Here is an 18,526-nt window from a genome sequence, read left to right as displayed (position 1 = left end):
GAAAAAGGAACATGATTTTGGCTTTGTGTGAGGAGGAGGAGGAGGAGGAAGCCAGAGCAGGAAGACGGGGAGGGTGGAGGCAGGAGGGGGGAGGGGAGGTGGGGGTGAGGCTGAGCCGGTTATAGTTGCTGCGTCAGAGCGCTGGCAGCAGACAGTCAGCTGACAGCCAGCGGGAGGGACTTATTCACCCGCTGCAGTCACCCCCCCTCAGAGGAAGCCTTGCTCAGGTTCTCCCCTCCCTCCTCCTCCCTCCTCCCTCCTGCAGCCCGACACACACACCTTTCCTCACACACTCTCTCGGTGCTGCTGCCTGTCGGTCCCTCTCTGAGTGGAATGACTGTTTGCTGATCAGACATGGATAACAACTCTGTGGACAGAAAGGAGTGTGACGCTGCCGCCAAGCACTGGAAGGAGCAGGGTAAACCTCCACCTTTCTGTCCTCCTCCCGCAGCTCCGCCTGCGCACACCGCTCGTGTTTCCCCGCTCTGACTTTCCTTCGCTTGCGTTAGACGCCCACGTTGTGCTGAATTTACCCGAAACTCTGCAGATGTGTGCGGCTCTGGAGCCTCTGACTCGCTTTAGCCTCGTTTAGCTTCCTAAGAGGGGAATAGCTTGACCTCAGAGGTTTGTGGGCTCTGTCTCGTGTGGGAGCTGCAGAATTTCCTGGCTTGTGTTCGGGTGTCGTCCCTGCAGCTCCGGGACCTTTGGACAGTCGGCCAGTCAGCCACTGTGACCAAAGGTGGACAGCAGGAAGGAGGAGGAGGGGAGATCGGAGAGAGGGGTGACGTTAGCTGGCAGGTTAATGATTGGCTGATACAGTGGGCACATGCAGATGAGCTGGAGCAGCAGCAGCATGCGTTACATGAGGGTCGTGTTAGAGCTGCAGGACCTCGCTCTGCTGGTTTCTGAGCATGTCCAGCTTTCTGTGAGGCAGGAAACTCAACAATTATCAGTTTAACAAACAACACATTTCTTTATCTTGGATATTTATTCACATTTTTAATCATTTTCCACTAAATGTTCCAGTTTTCTGCTGCTCGTCTTTGTCTCGTGTGATTGGAAACATTCAGTTTTGGGGGATTTTAGTCGTTATCCTCTGTTTGATATCATGTGTGCTCAGCTGGGAGCGACGTCTCGTGTCTTCTGCCGAACAAGGTCTGCAGACGTCAGCTGAGGGCTGTGAGCGATCACTTTCACAAGCAACAGATAAACAAACAAATAAACCATTATTGTTGTTGTTGTTGTTGTTCCTGCTGCAGCTTTTACCGTGGTGACTCTTTGACCTTTCCCTGGCTCCGCGCTGAAGCACAGGTGTGTCTGATGTGACCCGCGTGCAGGTGACTGATGGTTGGATGTCACCCGCCGTCTGAGTTTTTAACATGGTGTTCCTGTTCTTGTTATTCGTGGGCTGTCAGAGTCCTCGACCCTGTTTTGACCCTCTGCCGTCTTGTTTTGGGTTTTTTCTGTGTGGATTAAACGTTTAAAAAAATCCAGCTCATGCTTTGAGCTTCTCTAATCTGAGGATTTGCTGCTTTTCAGCTTTTCCCCAAAAACGGTGAACTGGTTCCGTGGTGTGGATTTTCCTGGCGATCTGAAGCTTTGAGCTCTGCTACGTTCTGAAGGTCGTTTTTCAAACAGTATCTTTGAACCTTGAACCAAAGCTTCATTTTTCTTTATCTCAACAACATAAAGAAGAAAACAGGCTGAGCAGCACAAACAGCCTCTCTCAGTCTCCAACTCAGTTTGATGTTTCTTAGAGTTGGTCACAGAAAAGCTGCACGTCTGTACAAATATACAGAAATACTGTTTATAGATTTCAGAGTGAGGAAGTTGAACCAATCACACGCCTCTTTGCTGGAGGTGATCCTTCAGTGGTTGGTTTCATCAGCCTGACTAAAGTCTGAGTGTTTCTGCAGTGTAACCGCTCACAGGAGCTGCTCACCGCCACGCTTTGTTTACTGACAGAAAATCAGCTGCAGTCAATACTGTTGATCAGCTAATCAATCAACAGACTAATGAAGAATTTGGGCCTCAAAGTAAAAGCATTGATGTTAACTGCTGTGAAGTACAGACTTCATCAGTGATGGGAGAAAACTAAGGTTTGGTTTGTGGCACGCATTATTTATTTATAATTATATTCAAGTATATGAGCACCGCACGGTTTGATGTCGTTTTTCCTGCTGCGTTACGTGAACCTTGGTCTAGAAGAGTTATCACGTTAGCATCTTTGAAGTGGGCGTGGACTGTGTCCTTTGTTTCCTGTCGTCCATCTTTCCAGGTTGACGTTTTTAATAATAAGCTGAGTGTATTTACAGTAATCCTGCTCTAAACACTCAGTTTAACATAGTTTTTTTACACTGTTGGATCTGAATGATGTCACAGCAGGGATGTCCCAAATATGGTCATCTCAGGCACAGAAGCCCCACCCATCTGTTTTTTGTGGTGGCAGCCAATTGTAACAATGTTGACATAAGGAGGAGGAGCTAAAAGGGCAGGTGCCAAGGTCCAGAATCAGATATAGAGAAGGGTTGTTTGGAACTGAATCATGCAAAGCAGCTGTAGGAATAAAACAGGAAGTAGAACGACTCCACTGTAGCATCATGAAGGACTCGATTTAAACGATGCAGCCGTGCACGAGATGCTCTTTCAGGAAGTTCTTGTAGACCTTTCAGAGTAAATGTTCGAGTAGATTTCAGTGACGCAGTCGAACTAAAATCATATTTGTCTCACTTTAATGTTTCAAAAGCTCAAATGTTCTTTCACGCCGCTCGCTGCTGACCATCACGTGTCCTTCTGTTGCATCATCCGAGGTCACAGCGCGGCTTTCACTTCCCCTGTGTGTGTGTGTGTGTGTGTGTGTGTGTGTGATTAATGAGCGATGGCCATGAAGTGACAGAACGTGTAGCCATGAGGCTGTCGCACTGTGACTAAGCAGTATTTGCTGTGTGTGTGTGTGTGTGTGTGTGGCTGCAGTGAATTAACTCAGTTTTATGTTGCAAGCTAGCCTGAGGAGCCTCTTCATCATCATCTTCATCACAGCCCAGTGACTCACCTTCGTCCTCGGTTCAGACGCTCTGAGTCTGCACGTTTGTATAAATCAGACGAGCTACACTCGAGCGATGCTGAGCTCGACTGTTGATGAAAAGGTTCCTGTTTGTGTTTTTGTGTATTTTGTAGTATTTCTACATTTTTCAGTTTAATTCTTCGGCTTTCTGAGCGAGCGCCATCGAAGCTGATGAGGAGGCAGCTGTCCAGCTCACAGCCTGACGACAGGCGGCTTTTCTTTCTTTTACACGATCACATGAAGTCCTGTAAACTGTCACATTAGGCCGCTTTAAAATTTCAGTATACACATCGACCTCTCGTCACAGAGCTTTGAAGCAGGGACTGACGTGTTTTCACACTCAAAGCGACGTTCAGCTGCTGGCTCAGTCGATCAGGTTTATTCATGCAGCACCGAATCACAACAGCAGCCTCGAGGTCTTTATAGCTCACAGTAGACCGTACAATAATACAGAGAAACCCAGCAATCATATGACCCCCTATGAGCAGCACTTTGGCGACAGTGGGAAGGAAAAACTCCCTTTTAACAGGAAGAAACCTCCAGCAGAACCAGGCTCAGGGAGGGGCGGGGCCATCTGCTGTGATTGGTTGGGGTGAGAGAAGGAAGACAGGATAAAGACATGCTGTGGAAGAGAGACAGAGGTTAATAACAGATATGATTCAATGCAGAGGTCTGTGAACGCATCGTGAGTTTATAAACCGCAGTTCAACCTGTAAATATGCAGAATAATTTATTCGCAGAGTTCATAGTGGCGTAAACGCAGAGCCCGTTTTGTTCTGATGGCGGGCTGGCGGCTGTTTGAACCCTCGCAGGTATCCACCGCGGTGTGACGACCTCACATCGATCAGATTATGGCGATGAAGGAAACAAAGCCTGCGTTGTGATTGGATGACAGAAGTGCGATTTGCTGGCAGGTGAACGTCAGACCGGTTGTAGCGGCGACCTCGGTCGTTGGTCTGATCGTCTTACCTGAGGCTCGACGGCGAGCCGGGTCTGCTGGTGGTTTTTCCAGTCTCACTGGTTTGTGAGCGTGTGCAGCAGATCAACCCTGAGGACGAGCACGCCGTCCCTGTCGGACGCATCAGCGCGTTTCAGACGCTCAAACTTCCTTTCGTGGTTTCTAGAGCAGTTCGCCATCAGCACTGTCGCTCGGTCACCTTCACCGTGATTTGAGCTTTCAGCCTTCAGGACGTTTGATCGTCTGACTCTGGAGCTTCTCGATGATGAAGACGCCGTTAAAGCAGCCGCTCTCCTTCAGCACGCCGTCCATCAGTAACGTATGAACAGACGAACTGCAGATCTCCCAGCATGCACCAGTGCAGCTGAACACGAGCTGTTCAGTCTTCTTCTGTGCTCTGCAGCCTTGTGACACGCTGCCTCCTCCTCTCCCTGCTGTGGCGCCCATCCTTGTTAGGAAGCCTGTGTCTCCTTGCACTCTGACCTCTGCTTCCTTTGAGTCGTGGCGGTTTCATTGACCTGCAGTCATCTTCACACAGGAAGTGTGGAGTCTTCCTCACTGCTGGACGGAGACAGGCCTTCCTCGTTTCTCTTTCCTCATAAATTTGTTTTTTCTTTGTATATTTTTGACGTTGTGGTCACGAGTTTGGCCCCTCCCCTCTTCTTGACCCTATTTCCTGGTAAATTTGCACGTTTTTGGCTCGTTTTGATTTTGTTCGTGTTTAAATGTGAAAGTTTGCGTCTTTTCCTCACAAATGTGCAACTTTCACATTAAACATGAGGAGCTTGACCTCCTGGTCAGACCCTCGCTGCCTTCACCGGGTTTAAAGCGGACCCGTGCGGGCTCAACCTGTCCCAGCAGAGGTCCGTGAGTGAGACAGAGGCCTAACTGCGCATGCCCGGCCCCCCTCCTCTGTCTCACCTCTCTCAGCGGAGCTTCAAGATGGACGCCAAATGTGGTTAGTGTGGCTCTGATCTTTTGTTTACCGTCTCTCCTGTCTCCATCCGCCGCTAGCGTCGCGTTTATGGCCGGTTTGCCTTTGCATGAGCACCGCGAGCGGAGCTCCTTTCGAGGCGGGAAAGGCTGTCGTTGAGTCGGGGAGGACTGAAGCCGCACCGGGCCGCCTGCGGGAGGTCATGCCGGACGGTTTGACGGCTCGTCCCCGCGAGGAGGCGAGCAGCCGTTGGGGACAGACGGAGAGCATCCCGGGGAGAAAAATTAAAACATTTAGGGGGGACGGTATCCGTGTCAGAGAGGGGGGGGGATTAAAGCAGCGGCCGGGTTTAGCTCGCTGTGATGCGGGTCTATTTTTAGCCAGCCTCCATCGCTCCTAGCACGCCTGCTACCATATGTAGCCAGGCGGACACATTTGGATCCCAGACCCTCCTCCACCTCCTCCCGTCTGTCTCTTCTCATGTTATGTGCTCGGTCCGAGTGTTTACGGCCGCACGGTGGGCGGTTTACCGGCTGCTAACGGCGTTAGCACCGAGTTAGCACGTTGAGCAGAGAGATAACTAGCTGTCGGCTAACGTAGCATCTGTCAGCCCACATGTAGCCTGTAAACGGAGCCCGGCCCGCCTTTCTCGTGGCTCTGTGTAAATAACGGTGGGTCTCGTTATGATGGGCGTCAGTGAACGCACCATCAGAGCCGGTATAAAAACAGGGAGTCCTGGTGTGAAGCTCACTGTGCGCAGTGTCCAAACAACATGAACGCAAACGACATATTTTATTTTTGATGAAACGTTTCTGCGTTTCTTTGAGCATATTTAAGATGAATTGAACGACTCTGACACAGTCCGATTACTTTGAGTTTGTCCTGCGTGCATCAGCACACTTTCTACAGTCTGGTGTATTTACAGTAGTTTCTATACTGGTGTCCTTGAACAGGCAGTGTTAATGTTACATGAAAAATCACCCAAATTATTTTAACTGGACTCTAAGTTCAGGTTTAATTTATTTAAACTCAGGATTAGCTGTAAATAAAACCCAGGAGAAACAGGCTGCAGGGTGAAACATCACTCGTGTGTTTCTGAGCGTGGAGACCGTAAAACATTTATGTCATCACACAAAAAGAAAAGAAACGTGCACTGAAACAATCTGCTGTTGGGCTCACAGCCCTGGAACGTGTGGCCCTGATTGGTGCAGCTAAACAAGTTCACCCCGGCTGGATGGAGAGAACCTGACACCGCGGTGAGCGGCGTGACCACAGCGGCCGTCAGCTGTTCAGCCTTTCTGCTTCAGTGTGTGAAGCATCGTTTGGCTCTGCGCAGACTGGATCTGCAGTGTTTGGTTCGCTGTACTCAGCTGTGCGTCACACATTGATGTCGTTTCATCGTTGCGATCAGAGCCTCCCGCGGCGTGCGGAGCTCCTTCAGCGCAATCACGACTGTTTTAAACCGAGTTCACGTTTAAAACGTTTCCTTCAGCTGAGAATCTGAAGCTCGCTCAGAGCAGACGTAGAGGACGGGAGAGCTCTGAGCATGACCACCTCCGGTCCAGGATTCAGCATCTGTTACCATGGTGATGGAGCTGGGATAGCAGCCATGTGCCGTCCTTTCATAAAGTGTTAAATATTGATCATTGGCTGGACTCGATCAGCTCGGGTGAAGCTGAGAGCGCTGACGTTAGCTCGCAGCTGAAATGTGTTGAAACATTTTTACTGTTCGTAAATCGAGTCGTCACATTTTCATTGTCATTATTTACTGTATCTGTGACATATTTTGGTCTTTTGAGAAATTAAAGTCGCATTAGATGATTTTCATCCTCGTGACGTTTTCTTAACCATAAATCTTTATTTCTGAGCGTTGCCTTTAATCATCTGCTGCTTCAGCTTCTCTGTCACACGTCTGACAGCAAACTGATTATCTTAAACTTCAGGAAGCAGATGGACGTTTCACGCTATTGGATGTTTTCAGTTTTTCCGGTTTGCTTGTTTTCCTCTGATGAAATATCAAATTTCAGGGATAATGTTTGAACATTCGATGATACGGATTCATTTTCTGGAATATTTCGGCCGTCGTCTCACTGTGAAGGATGCGTTTGCATTTTAAAGCTGCTTCCTTATCACAGAGCGTGTTATCTGGTGCCGTTTATTCTGTGCTGCGCTTGAACTCGTCCCTGACCTGCTGCAGTGAAGCGTCTGCGAGCCTGCAGGAAACTCAGCGCTCTCACTTCTAATATGGTCGCTGACCTGCCTGGAATTCCCTGATGAAATATAAGTGTGCTCGGAGCAGGTCATGAGCTCAGCTGTCGCTCAGGAGGCGCTGACCTCCCCGCTCGCCTTCTCAGCGCCCGTCAGAGGGGGGAGGACTTCCTGTCAGTCAGATTTTTTCTTTTAGTTTTTTAGTTTGATGCTGCTGATTGTTTTCAGCAGTGAGAATAAAACCTGTAAGAGTAACGTGAGGCTCAGCAGGGACAGTGCGTTCGTTTCCTTTCACTCTGCAGTGATACCTGCAGCAGGTGTCAGGAGGCCACGCCCCCAAGAGGACACAAACATAAGCCATGCGCTTAGTAAGCGTAGCTGTTACTCCACCAGACTCCGTTCAGAAAAACAGGAATTTTACGTCACAGTGCAGACGTTCATGCTTCTGCCGCGACTCGAGTGTGTGACGTTTAACACACTCTGTCAGCTCGCCGTGGCTCTGCCTGCACGCTGCAGGAAAACTCAGAGCGCCATTTAGGTGCACAGGGAGCGTGGGGGCGGAGCTCCAGGGGGAGCGCAGGTGAGACATTTTTACCACAGACGGGTGAAAATGATCATCGTGGATATTTTCACGTGTCGGGCAGCTGTAACAGAGCTGACTGTTACCGGGCGCCGGCCCAACCTCAGCGCTGAGCATGATGATGACGATGATGATGACGATGATGATGTGTCTTCAGTCATCGCTGCTGGAGGTAAAAGTGAATCAAAGTCGCAGAGAGACAGAAAGAGGGCGTCTGAATCAGCTGCTGCAGGGTTTAAACTCTGTATCAGGCTGACTGAGCGTGACCTCTGACCCCTGGATGCTCCACTCTAAGATGATGTCATGCAGCGTCCATGTGAGAGGGCAGAAAAATCTGGTTGCTTGGCCCTGCAGGCTCTTTAAAGTCTGTTTCCTCCCGCGCGTCTGCTGACGGTCTCGTGGTCGCTGAGCTCTGATCCGTTCGTGCCGCTTCAACAAAAACAAGGAAAATGATGCAAATCACCAACAAACAGGGAAGAAAAGCTGGAAGCTCGTTAGAGCTGCAGGAGGAAGTAAACAGCTGGTCAGGTCGTGGGCGTCGAATCACCAGTAAAACTCTGATGTTTGTAGAGTCATAATAAAATCTGTGGTCATGATGAACGTGGACGTTGAGCTTTGGAGCAGCAGCTCTGAGATCATTAGTTACAGTATCTAACCACACAAACTTTCTCCTGCTGACGACGCTTTTTGCTGCTCTTCCCGCTGCAGTGGTGGATCTCCTCTACTGGCGTGATGTGAAGACCACGGGCGTGGTGTTCGGCGCCGCCCTGCTGCTGCTCCTCTCCCTGACGGTGTGCAGCATCGTGAGCGTGTGCTCCTACATCTGCCTGGCCCTGCTCTCAGTCACAATCTGCTTCAGGATATACAAAGGCATCCTGCAGGCCATCCAGAAGTCAGACGAGGGACACCCATTCAAGTGAGTAGCGCCCGTCTGCAGAGTTGTCACAGGTCGGAGTCCATGAAGTCCATAAAGTCTATGAAGTCGCCTCGACATCAGCAGAGTTTGATTATTTTTCCATGTTTTCTTGATAAATGTCTAAAAGTGTCAGACGGTGAGTCGTGTGTCCACGGCAGCTGCTGAGGGCAAATCAAGCTGGTTGGAGACCTGCAGCACCTCCCTGTAGCTCAGGACTCACACTGAACAGTGTCGACCCAGAGCTGCAGTAGATGCTCTGGCCTCTTCAGTTTTAGGGTCAAAGGTCATTAATAAAAGCTGCTGGAAAAGCTCGAGCAGTTTCCATAAAATCTGTGTCGACAAAACGAAGCAGATCTTTGATAAAACAGGAAATAAAGGTTTGTTTTAAAATACCAGGAAAATCCTCCTGAGGGGATTTAACCAGCAGGAGGAGGTGAAGGTCCAGCATTCGTAGGCTGGAGTTGAATGACTTGGCAGGTGCAGCGCGGTGAGGGACGGAGGTAAAACATTAAAAGCTGTGTCGAAGGTTGTCTCTGGAGCCGCGCGAGTCTCCGGCCAATCCCGTCAGAGAAATCAACGACCTGATTAATCCTGATTATCACTCTGCTGCTCCTGTTACGTCAGGCCTCCCATCAGGATCGCTCCTTTCTCACCGCAGCAGGGAAAGGTCAGAGGTCACGCTGAGCTCCTAGTTTCTTTGGTGGTTTGTTCCCTCAGCTTCTCACAGCGTTTCCTCCTCGCTGCAAACCTCAGACGCAGATTTCTTTGTTTTCACTCAGACGTGAGCGTGCAGCGAGCGCTCCGTCTGCTCAGCTTCACTGAACATCCACAGACGTGTTTGTACCTGAAGACACGACGTTCTAGATTTTACAGTTGGCGTCGCTCACGCTGTCGATTTATTCGATTAAAAACAAACGTTGGAGTTTTAACCGTCAAAGCTGTGAACTTTGCAACGTTGTGTGAAGGCAGAGAAGTGATGGAGTAACCGTGGAAACGTAACCGCGCACAATGTGGATCAGCCGCCAACGGTCACTTCCTGTTACACACGTTTGGTTTCTGCTGCTGCAGTTGTCCAACATGCGCACACCTCCCAGGATAAACAGTGTCCAGTGTTTATACTGGTGCCGCCTCTCCCATCAGACGTTGAACTGGAGGCTCCATCGACGCGTCGTCAGGGAGGCGAACGCCAAGTTGTTTATCGTAACCACGTGAAAACAGCCTGACTGACTTCATCAGTTTGTTCTTGAGCAGCGAGCTCGAGCGTCCACCGTTCATACGACCAGAGAGCGTGACGGTTTTATTGATACAAAGACTGGTTTCACTGGTTTCACTGGTTTTGAAGTTGAACTTGATGTTATATTTTTCTATAAAAATTCAAACGAATCATCGATATAGAAGAAAAATATATTGTAAATGTCTTAAGTGGCACTAAAGTGGTTAAAATGTCGACAAGCCACGCCCCTAATAATGCACACGTTCAGCATTAATAAAGTTTAAACGCGTGAGTCAGAAATGTCTCATATGAAGGGGAACACTGACTCACTGCTGCCTCTGCTGGACGCTAGAGGAACTGCAGCACGTCTTTGTTGACCTGCTCTGCTGCGCCCTGCAGGCAGTACCTGGACCAGGAGGTGGCGCTGTCTGAAGACATGGTCCACAAGTACAGCGACGTCGTTCTGGCCAAGCTCAACAAGACCATCGGTGACCTGAGACGCGTGTTCCTGGTCGAGGACCTGGTCGACTCCATCAAGGTGAGTTTGAAGGCTCGTGTTTGTCTGTAAGTGTCCCGTAGCTCCGCCCACAGCTCCCCCCGCATGACGCGGGCGCTGCGTCCGTGTGCGCACGGGCTCGTGCTTTTTGAGACCGTGTTAATGAGCAGCACCTGCACCGACTTACTGCGAGTGCAGGTCAGCGTTCAGGCGGCGCTGCAGCTGTCGGGGGCTGTCGTCGCCTCGCTGAGCCCCTCCCACCCCCGGCCTGCTGTCCAAATACAGATCTGCAGCTCAGCGGGCAGACGCGCCGCCGAGATTCCCTTAGAGGGTAAAAAAAACAGTAGTTTTAATCCCCCCGGGAGCCGCTTCAAGCCTCAGGAATGTCTCACAGACAGGGTGCATTCTGGGATACCCCGCTATTCTTCCTGTCGTTGTCCCGAGTATTTCCCACCGCAGCAGCAGGTCACTAAATGTCACACGTGTCTCAGTGAGCCTGCAGCCTGAGATGGCACGCTTTACTGCATCTGCTTACATCACAGCTCCACAAACACAGCAGCATGACTCCACCCCCTGACCTTTGACCCTTCAGTGTGTTAAACCACTGTTCCCTGATTCCTGAGCTGATGAACCTTTAGTTTTATTCATGAAGTTCTCGAGCCTCCGCTGACGTCTCTTCTTCTCTTTAGTTCGCCGTGTTGATGTGGATCCTGACCTACGTCGGCGCCTTCTTCAACGGCCTCACTCTTCTTATTCTGGGTGAGTCACAGCGGGCCGATGATGTCACCAGTCTGAGGGTGGAGGTCTGTGTGTTGTCTCCATCTGGTGGAGTTTTAGGAACTTGCACTGGTCGATTTTGTCTTCATCAAAGGACCAAAACGAAATCACAGATAATGTAACGTTTGTTAAACAGGAAGTTAAGATGAGCTGCTGTAAAGTGCAGACGCAGGTTCATTTACATAAACACTCAGCCGCCTCTTCTCCTCCTGCAGGTGTGATCGCAGTCTTCAGCTGCCCGATCATCTATGAAAAGCACCAGGTGAGGGCTCATTTTACCCACAATGCACCTGCCTGCAGGTTTGAGGGTGTTTGATGGAAATAAACCAGAGCCAGTAAAGACGTTCTCTACTTGTTTTTATTATTTTACTGTTAAAAACAGAAAGAACGTCGATGATAGAGATGATGGAGGTGCTCGTTTTAATGTGTGTGTGTGTGTTTCAGGCTCAGATCGACCATTACCTGGCTCTCGTCAACAACCAGATCAAAGACGTCGTTGGAAAGTAAGTGAGCAGCAAAACAGCAACTTCCTGTTGTCAAAGCCAACAAAACCACTGTTTTTAAATTAAGTGTCTGCTGTGGTCGAACTCGCGGCGGGGGCCTCGCGGCTCACGGCGGGGGCCGTGTTCTTGAAGACGTCGGTAGTTTCAGGTCTAAGGCTACGTTCACTCTGCAGGTCTTGATGATCAATTCCGATTTTTTTTGATCAAATTAGATTTTTTTGTCTGCTCGTTCAATTCAATTCAATTTTATTTATATAGCGCCAAATCACAACAAATGTCGCCTCAAGGCGCTTCATAGATACAGAGAAAAACCCAACAATCATATGACCCCCTATGAGCAGCACTTTGGCGACAGTGGGAAGGAAAAACTCCCTTTTAACAGGAAGAAACCTCCGGCAGAACCAGGCTCAGGGAGGGGCGGGGCCATCTGCTGTGATTGGTTGGGGTGAGAGAAGGAAGACAGGATAAAGACATGCTGTGGAAGAGAGACAGAGATTAATAACAGATACGATTCAATACAGAGAGGTCTGTTAATACATAGAGAGTGAGAAAGGTGACTGGAAAGGAAAAACTCAATGCATCATGGGAATCCCCCGGCAGCCTACGTCTATTGCAGCATAACTAAGGGAGGATTCAGGGTCACCTGGTCCAGCCCTAACTATATGCTTTAGCAAAAAGGAAAGTTTGAAGCCTAATCTTGAAAGTAGAGATAGTGTCTGTCTCCTGAATCCAAACTGGAAGCTGGTTCCACAGAAGAGGGGCCTGAAAACTGAAGGCTCTGCCTCCCATTCTACTTTTAAATACTCTAGGAACAACAAGTAGGCCTGCAGAGCGAGAGCGAAGTGCTCTAATAGGGTGATATGGTACTACAAGGTCATTAAGATAAGATGGGGCCTGATTATTTAAGACCTTGTATGTGAGGAGCAGGATTTTGAATTCAATTCTGGATTTAACAGGAAGCCAAAACAGGAGAAATCTGCTCTCTCTTTCTAGTCCCTGTCAGGACTCTTGCTGCAGCATTTTGGATTAGCTGAAGGCTTTTCAGTGAGTTTTTTGGACATCCTGATAATAATGAATTGCAGTCGTCCAGCCTGGAAGTAATAAATGCATGAACTAGTTTTTCAGCGTCACTCTGAGACAGGATATTTCTAATTTTAGAGATGTTGCGCAAATGGAAGAACGCAGTCTTACATATTTGTTTAATATGTGCGTTGAAGGACATATCCTGGTCAAACATGACTCCAAGGTTCCTCACAGTGTTACTGGAGGCCAAGGTAATGCCATCCAGAGTAAGAATCTGGTTAGATACCATATTTCTAAGCTTTTCAGCGCCGAGTACAATGACCTCAGTTTGATCTGAGTTAAGAAGCAGAAACTACACACTACAAATAAAATGCGACAGCAAACGCGCTCTAGTGTGAACGCTCAAAGCGGCCGCATGCGCAAAAGAAGACGTCACACACAACGCGCTCTGTTTAGACCCAGACCAACAGTATTGTTTGACTGATGACCTTAATATAAAGACTTCGGACTTCACGTTTCCCAATTTTTGCTTTAAGTTATTTTGTTATTTACATAATAATGTAAATAACCTGATAATGATCCTTATTGCTGTTTTAGAGGAGCGCTGCTTCAAAGGATAGTTGCAGATTTCGCTCAGAATCTGCAGATTATACAAATAAAATGTTCACGTTGTCTTCCCAACAGTTTCACTGGATGGAAGCGTTCGCGATGTCTTCTCCGGCGCTGATAATTGGCGTCTGTCTTGTGTCGGTGACGTAAAAGACAGATTTAATGCGACATGACCATCAAACAGCAGCTTTCTGAAACATCAGATATGTATCGGATTCAGAACCACATATGAAAGTGACCCAGATCTGATTTGAAAATATCAGATTTGTGCCGTTCACACTGTCACACCATGATCAGATAGATGGTCACAGAGGGTCAGAAAAGTCGGATTTGATGCGCTTTCACCTGCAGTGTGAACGTAGCCTATGAGAAGCTGCAGAGCAGACTGAGACAAAAGTGCAGTTTTAAATCTAACCAATTAAACGTGAGCTGCTGTCAGCTCACTGTTCATGAGGATTGTTGGGACGCACTCATCCACTATCTGCAGTTTCATTTCTGCTGATGTCGTCGTATCAATAAGACTGACGGTCACATGGTTTCTGCTGAAGGCTCGACTGTGTCAGGTCAAATCCAACAAATGCATCCAGGAATGTTTCAGGCAGCAGAGCCTCACTGCTCTTAGTGAGGCTCACGTTAGTTTCCCAGCGTGGCGCCACGGCGTGCCTGCAGACGTCAGACGCTCTGCGGTTTGAGCGGCCGGTGCGACGATCAGACTTTTGATCGTAGCTGATTATTTCACGCCCAGACGTCAGATTTTTAACGTCGACTTTGATGTTTGTGTCTCGTTCTCGTGCTGACGGCTCGTCTGTTCTGATTCGTTCACAGGATCCAGGCGAAGGTGCCCGGGATGAAACGCAAGACAGAGTGACGGAAACAGGAAGTGGGAGTTGGATTCAGGAAGTCCTGAGCCAGATGATTTGATTGAAGGATGGGGGTGGGTGAGGGGAGACGGGGTGATATGAAGGAAGGCTGGAGGAGGGGGAGGGGTTTGGCGTGGACGCAGCCCTCCCAACTGCATTTGTCAAAATAATAAAACATTTTTTTCCAGTTCAGAATTCCTTTTATGTTTTTGTGTTTTCTGGGAAAGTTGCAGCCGTGACGACTCCGAGCTCGAGGATTTTTCACGCCCCCTCCCCCGTTTGATTTTTTTTCTTTTTAAAGTCGAGTTTTGAAATGTTTGTTTCTGCGCTCGAAGAAACGCATTTGGATCTCGAGCGAACCCTCGCTGCCTCCACCCGGCGCTGCGGGAGGTCGACTGCTCCTCGGCCGGGTTCGGGGGATCCGTTTTCTGTTTCTGACTTTAGGTTTTCCAGCTGACGGGTTCGTTTTCGCGTCGGCTGCGGTCGATGAGCGCGAGCGGCCGGCGGCGCCTCTGTTTTCGTTTCTTTTGGTCTGAATATTCTCGCTGATTTTCGGTGTATTTTTGTGATTTCCTGTCGTGTCCCTGAAGCTTGGAGCTCGTTCCTCGGTACGCCGGTTTCGCCTCGATGTGACGAACGACGGATTCGCGAACGACGTCTTTGACTCCTGATGAGGCAGCGGGGGGAGGGAGGAGGGTTGTACTACCTTTTAAAATCTTCATCGCTTCTGAGTAACTCTAGTTAGAAACATCTAGAAATCTTTGCCGGACGATTTAAACACATTAATTACATAAAAGTCGTTATTTCCACGTCATCGCAGCCGTCTAGTGACAAACTCTGGAAGGAACGTTTACATCCATCAACATCAGAAAATATTTAAAAAGATTAAAAAAAACATCCATGGGGTTAGAGTAACCATTCTGTCTGTGGAGCTGTTATCTTAATAAAGTTGCAACTTGACGTGACTTTTGGGAAACCTTCAAGCATTTGTTTGTTATGCAAGTATAATTGTGAATGATAAACTTCATACTTCAATTGTGACGATAAAAAGCTTCCAGCCGGGAGCCGTGTTTGTGGAATGCATTGTGAGATGTAAACAATTATCAATAAAGCTTCTAGACGAAAGCCCCGCCTCCTCGTCTGTCCGTCACTTCCTGTTGCTTGTTAAACACGGAAGTAGTTTGTGTTCCAACGATACAAACAAAGGAAAGTACAAATTAACTTTAAAAAAAATGTAAAATTTGCACCAGTTTGATGTGTTGAACTAAATGCACGCAGGAGCATGAAAAGTACAATATTTTTATACTCGTGAGAAATCGAGACGTTTTGGTGATGAGCTGGATCAAGTTACACTTTAAAAGTGTTTTAAATCATGATTAGAAATTAAAACAATTTAAACCCATATTTATAAATACTCTGCAAATTTAATCTTTAATCATTCAGTCACAAAGAAAATTATCTGTTATAATTATAACATTAAATATGTAGTAAAATTAAATTTGATTGTTGTAATTTGCTGGATTACATTTACATTCAAATTAAATATTCAGATAAAATAAAAAACTGATGAACTTGTGATTCTGACTCAACATTAAGATGAACGTGGCAGAAACGTCCACGGCAGGTTTTCTGTGGGTGAGGCTGAAGCTGCTCCAACACTCTCAGGTTTGATGACTAAATGATTGATTACTGTTTAAAGTTTTACATTTACAGGCTTTGTTTTTCTTCCACATCGTTGGTCGCATAAAATCATGTCCCGGATGATTCCGTGTTTGTGGAAGAACGACTCCTGTGATGATGAAGACGTCTCTGAAGTCTGTTTCTGGTTGAGTCTAATGCAAACACCAGTCAGACCAGTCTGTGTGAAAGTGAGGAAAGTTTGTGCTCTTGAATGGGCGGAGTTATCACCACCTGGACCAGGTGTGACTGCAGTCAGCAGACGGCTCACTTTTCTCACCCGACCACAGGAGAGAAAGAAACTTTGAACTCTTCGCAGGTTTAATCCCGATCAGGTTAAACATTCCTGTCTCTCTGACGTCAGAGCCCCTCCCTCCTGTCTGTAAACCTGCATCACCCCCTCACCACTTTTACCCTCCATGTTTTTATTATCATGACTTCCTAATCAATCTTTAACTTCTATTCCTTATAACTGATCTGTTACTTATACCCATCAATCCTTCATGCATATCATCCCCATTAATTACCTAAAATAAACTGTGACCTGTCCAGGTGTACACCACCTCTCACCCACAGACCGCTGCGATAGGCTCCACCCTTCATGACTGTCCGTGACATTTACACGGGGAGTGGATCCCTGATTCATAAGAGATCACGATAATGGACGATGATAAGAAATGACTCAACGCAGGGAGGGTTCGGGAACAAATTATTGATAAGAGATAAAAAACAGATAAAGTGTTGGCAGGAGGTAAAGGGTCAAAAACACGGCGGTCAAGTGAGCCGTCACTTACGAAGTCACAGTGAAGCCAGCCGCACCGCCAGCCGCACCTAAAATGTTGTTGCACTACTCTTACGCATATTACGGTATGGGTGCCGACTGGCTTAGAAACGCAGTCTTGTGTCCTGACACTATTTTACTTCACAATCCACTCCCCTTTGGTTCATCTCCACGTTTCCCCCTGTGATCCACAGCCCAAATTACTGTATGATTCAGAGAAATTTAACAATAAAATTTACCCAATATACTCTACTGTACTTTTAATATCCTCATCTTTGAGCTCAGATTACAGGAAAACTGTAAGAGGTGACACAGATATCTCAAAAGACTGCGTTTCTAAGCCAGTCGGCACCCATACCGTAATATGCGTAAGAGTAGTGCAACAACATTTTAGGTGCGGCTGGCGGTGCGGCTAGCTTCACTGTGACTTCGTAAGTGAGGGCTCACTTGACCGCAGCTCAAAAACTGCTGCGAGAGTAACTGTTAGCATTAACAGCTAATGCTAACAAGCTAAATATGTGGCAGGAAATAAGAGAAGAGAAGACGGTAGATAGAGAATAAATACAGGATATACTGTAGAATAAAGAGTCTTATTATTGATGGATATATAAATATATTTTATATATATATAGTCCAGCTCCCGTTTTTTATTTAAAATGTAAATATATATATGTAAATATATATATTTACATATATATATATATGTAAATAAATATATTTACATATATATGTAAATATATATATATGTAAATATATATATTTACATATATATATATGTAAATATATATATGTAAATATATATATTTACATATATATATATGTAAATATATATATTTACATATATATGTAAATATATATATATTTACATATATATGTAAATATATATAAATGTAAATATATGTGTGTGTGTGTATATATATTTACACATATATATGTAAATATATATATATATTTACATATATATGTGTAAATATAAATATATTGACATATAAATGTAAATATATAAAAATGTAAATATATGTGTGTGTGTGTATATATATATTTAAATAGTAGTAGTGTGTAGTCGGATGATAACAAAGAGAAGAAAGGTAGTCAGAGCCGAGGGGCTCAAACTACCACAAGCCAACATTGCAGACATAGAGTGCAGCTACAAGAACCTGGGGATCCCACAGGCACATGGGAACCATGAAGAGGCCGCTAGGAAAGCTGCAACCACCAAGTACCTGCAGAGGGGCAAGTCCTGAGGAGTCAGCTGAACGGTAAGAACAAGATCCGGGCCATCAACACCTGCGAGAGCTTGAAGGACAGACCGCTGCAGGGCCGAGATACTGACAGCAAAAACTACATAATATATTTTTATATGCAAAACTTTATAAGCTGCTAAGGATCCATATTCATCTATATTCAGCTTTGAGGGTCAATACTGTGAGTGCTGTGCGTGTGTGTGTCTGTGTGTGTGTGTCTGTGTGTGTGTGTATAAACGAGTCAGCAGTCGTTGGTTTCTCACAGGTTTTTTTCGTTCATGGTTACACACACAGACTCTTTGACACGTTTCACGACAGTTACACGTTAATACTCCGACACACAGACTCGTCCACGCTCGAGAAACATGAACACGTCTCCACAAACATCTTTTCCTGCGTGTTGGTTCAATCACGAAGATGTTTCACGTCTTTTAAACAAAAAGCAGCAGCAAAGCAAAAACGTCCATTTTTGGATGAACATTCTCAGTGTAGCACCAGACAGAGTCCAGAAAAGAAAACACGAGTTCAGTTATGGATTAAAAACAAATAAATCGAGCATATGAAACAAACACAGGTAGAAAGATCCGGAAAGGCACTTAAGTGTGACGATGTCCAACCACAGATGCAGTGAAGGCGCCGACATGAAACGTGACCGTGAGACTTTTTGTTTTTCAGACAAACTT

General features: G+C 46.8%; 2 protein-coding genes across 7 annotated transcripts in view; one reads left to right on the top strand and one right to left on the bottom strand.

The window, feature by feature from the left end:
- rtn4b (reticulon 4b) overlaps positions 1 to 15,266 on the top strand; it is a 34,002-nt gene extending 18,736 nt beyond the window's left edge. For all 5 annotated transcript variants that reach the window (XM_085183518.1, XM_085183517.1, XM_085183520.1 and 2 more), the window contains 6 exons: positions 8,453 to 8,660; positions 10,273 to 10,411; positions 11,059 to 11,128; positions 11,362 to 11,408; positions 11,591 to 11,649; positions 14,107 to 15,266. In XM_085183518.1, coding sequence (XP_085039644.1) covers positions 8,453 to 8,660; positions 10,273 to 10,411; positions 11,059 to 11,128; positions 11,362 to 11,408; positions 11,591 to 11,649; positions 14,107 to 14,149 — 566 coding nt within the window. In that variant the 3' untranslated portion in view covers positions 14,150 to 15,266. The remainder of the gene's footprint in view (positions 1 to 8,452; positions 8,661 to 10,272; positions 10,412 to 11,058; positions 11,129 to 11,361; positions 11,409 to 11,590; positions 11,650 to 14,106) is intronic.
- A 2,828-nt stretch (positions 15,267 to 18,094) lies between these two features.
- Positions 18,095 to 18,526, bottom strand: part of LOC146505876 (echinoderm microtubule-associated protein-like 6) — a 75,410-nt gene continuing 74,978 nt past the window's right edge. For both annotated transcript variants that reach the window (XM_085183283.1, XM_085183284.1), the window contains one exon: positions 18,095 to 18,526. This exon is cut by the window's right edge and continues 1,241 nt beyond it. The gene's annotated coding sequence lies outside the window, so the exon portion shown is untranslated.

Source organism: Neolamprologus multifasciatus, chromosome 13, assembly GCF_963576455.1.
Source record: "Neolamprologus multifasciatus chromosome 13, fNeoMul1.2, whole genome shotgun sequence".
Classification (NCBI taxonomy): domain Eukaryota; kingdom Metazoa; phylum Chordata; class Actinopteri; order Cichliformes; family Cichlidae; genus Neolamprologus; species Neolamprologus multifasciatus.
Note: the sequence above shows the minus strand (reverse complement) of the source record. Positions and strands in the feature narration are given on the sequence as shown.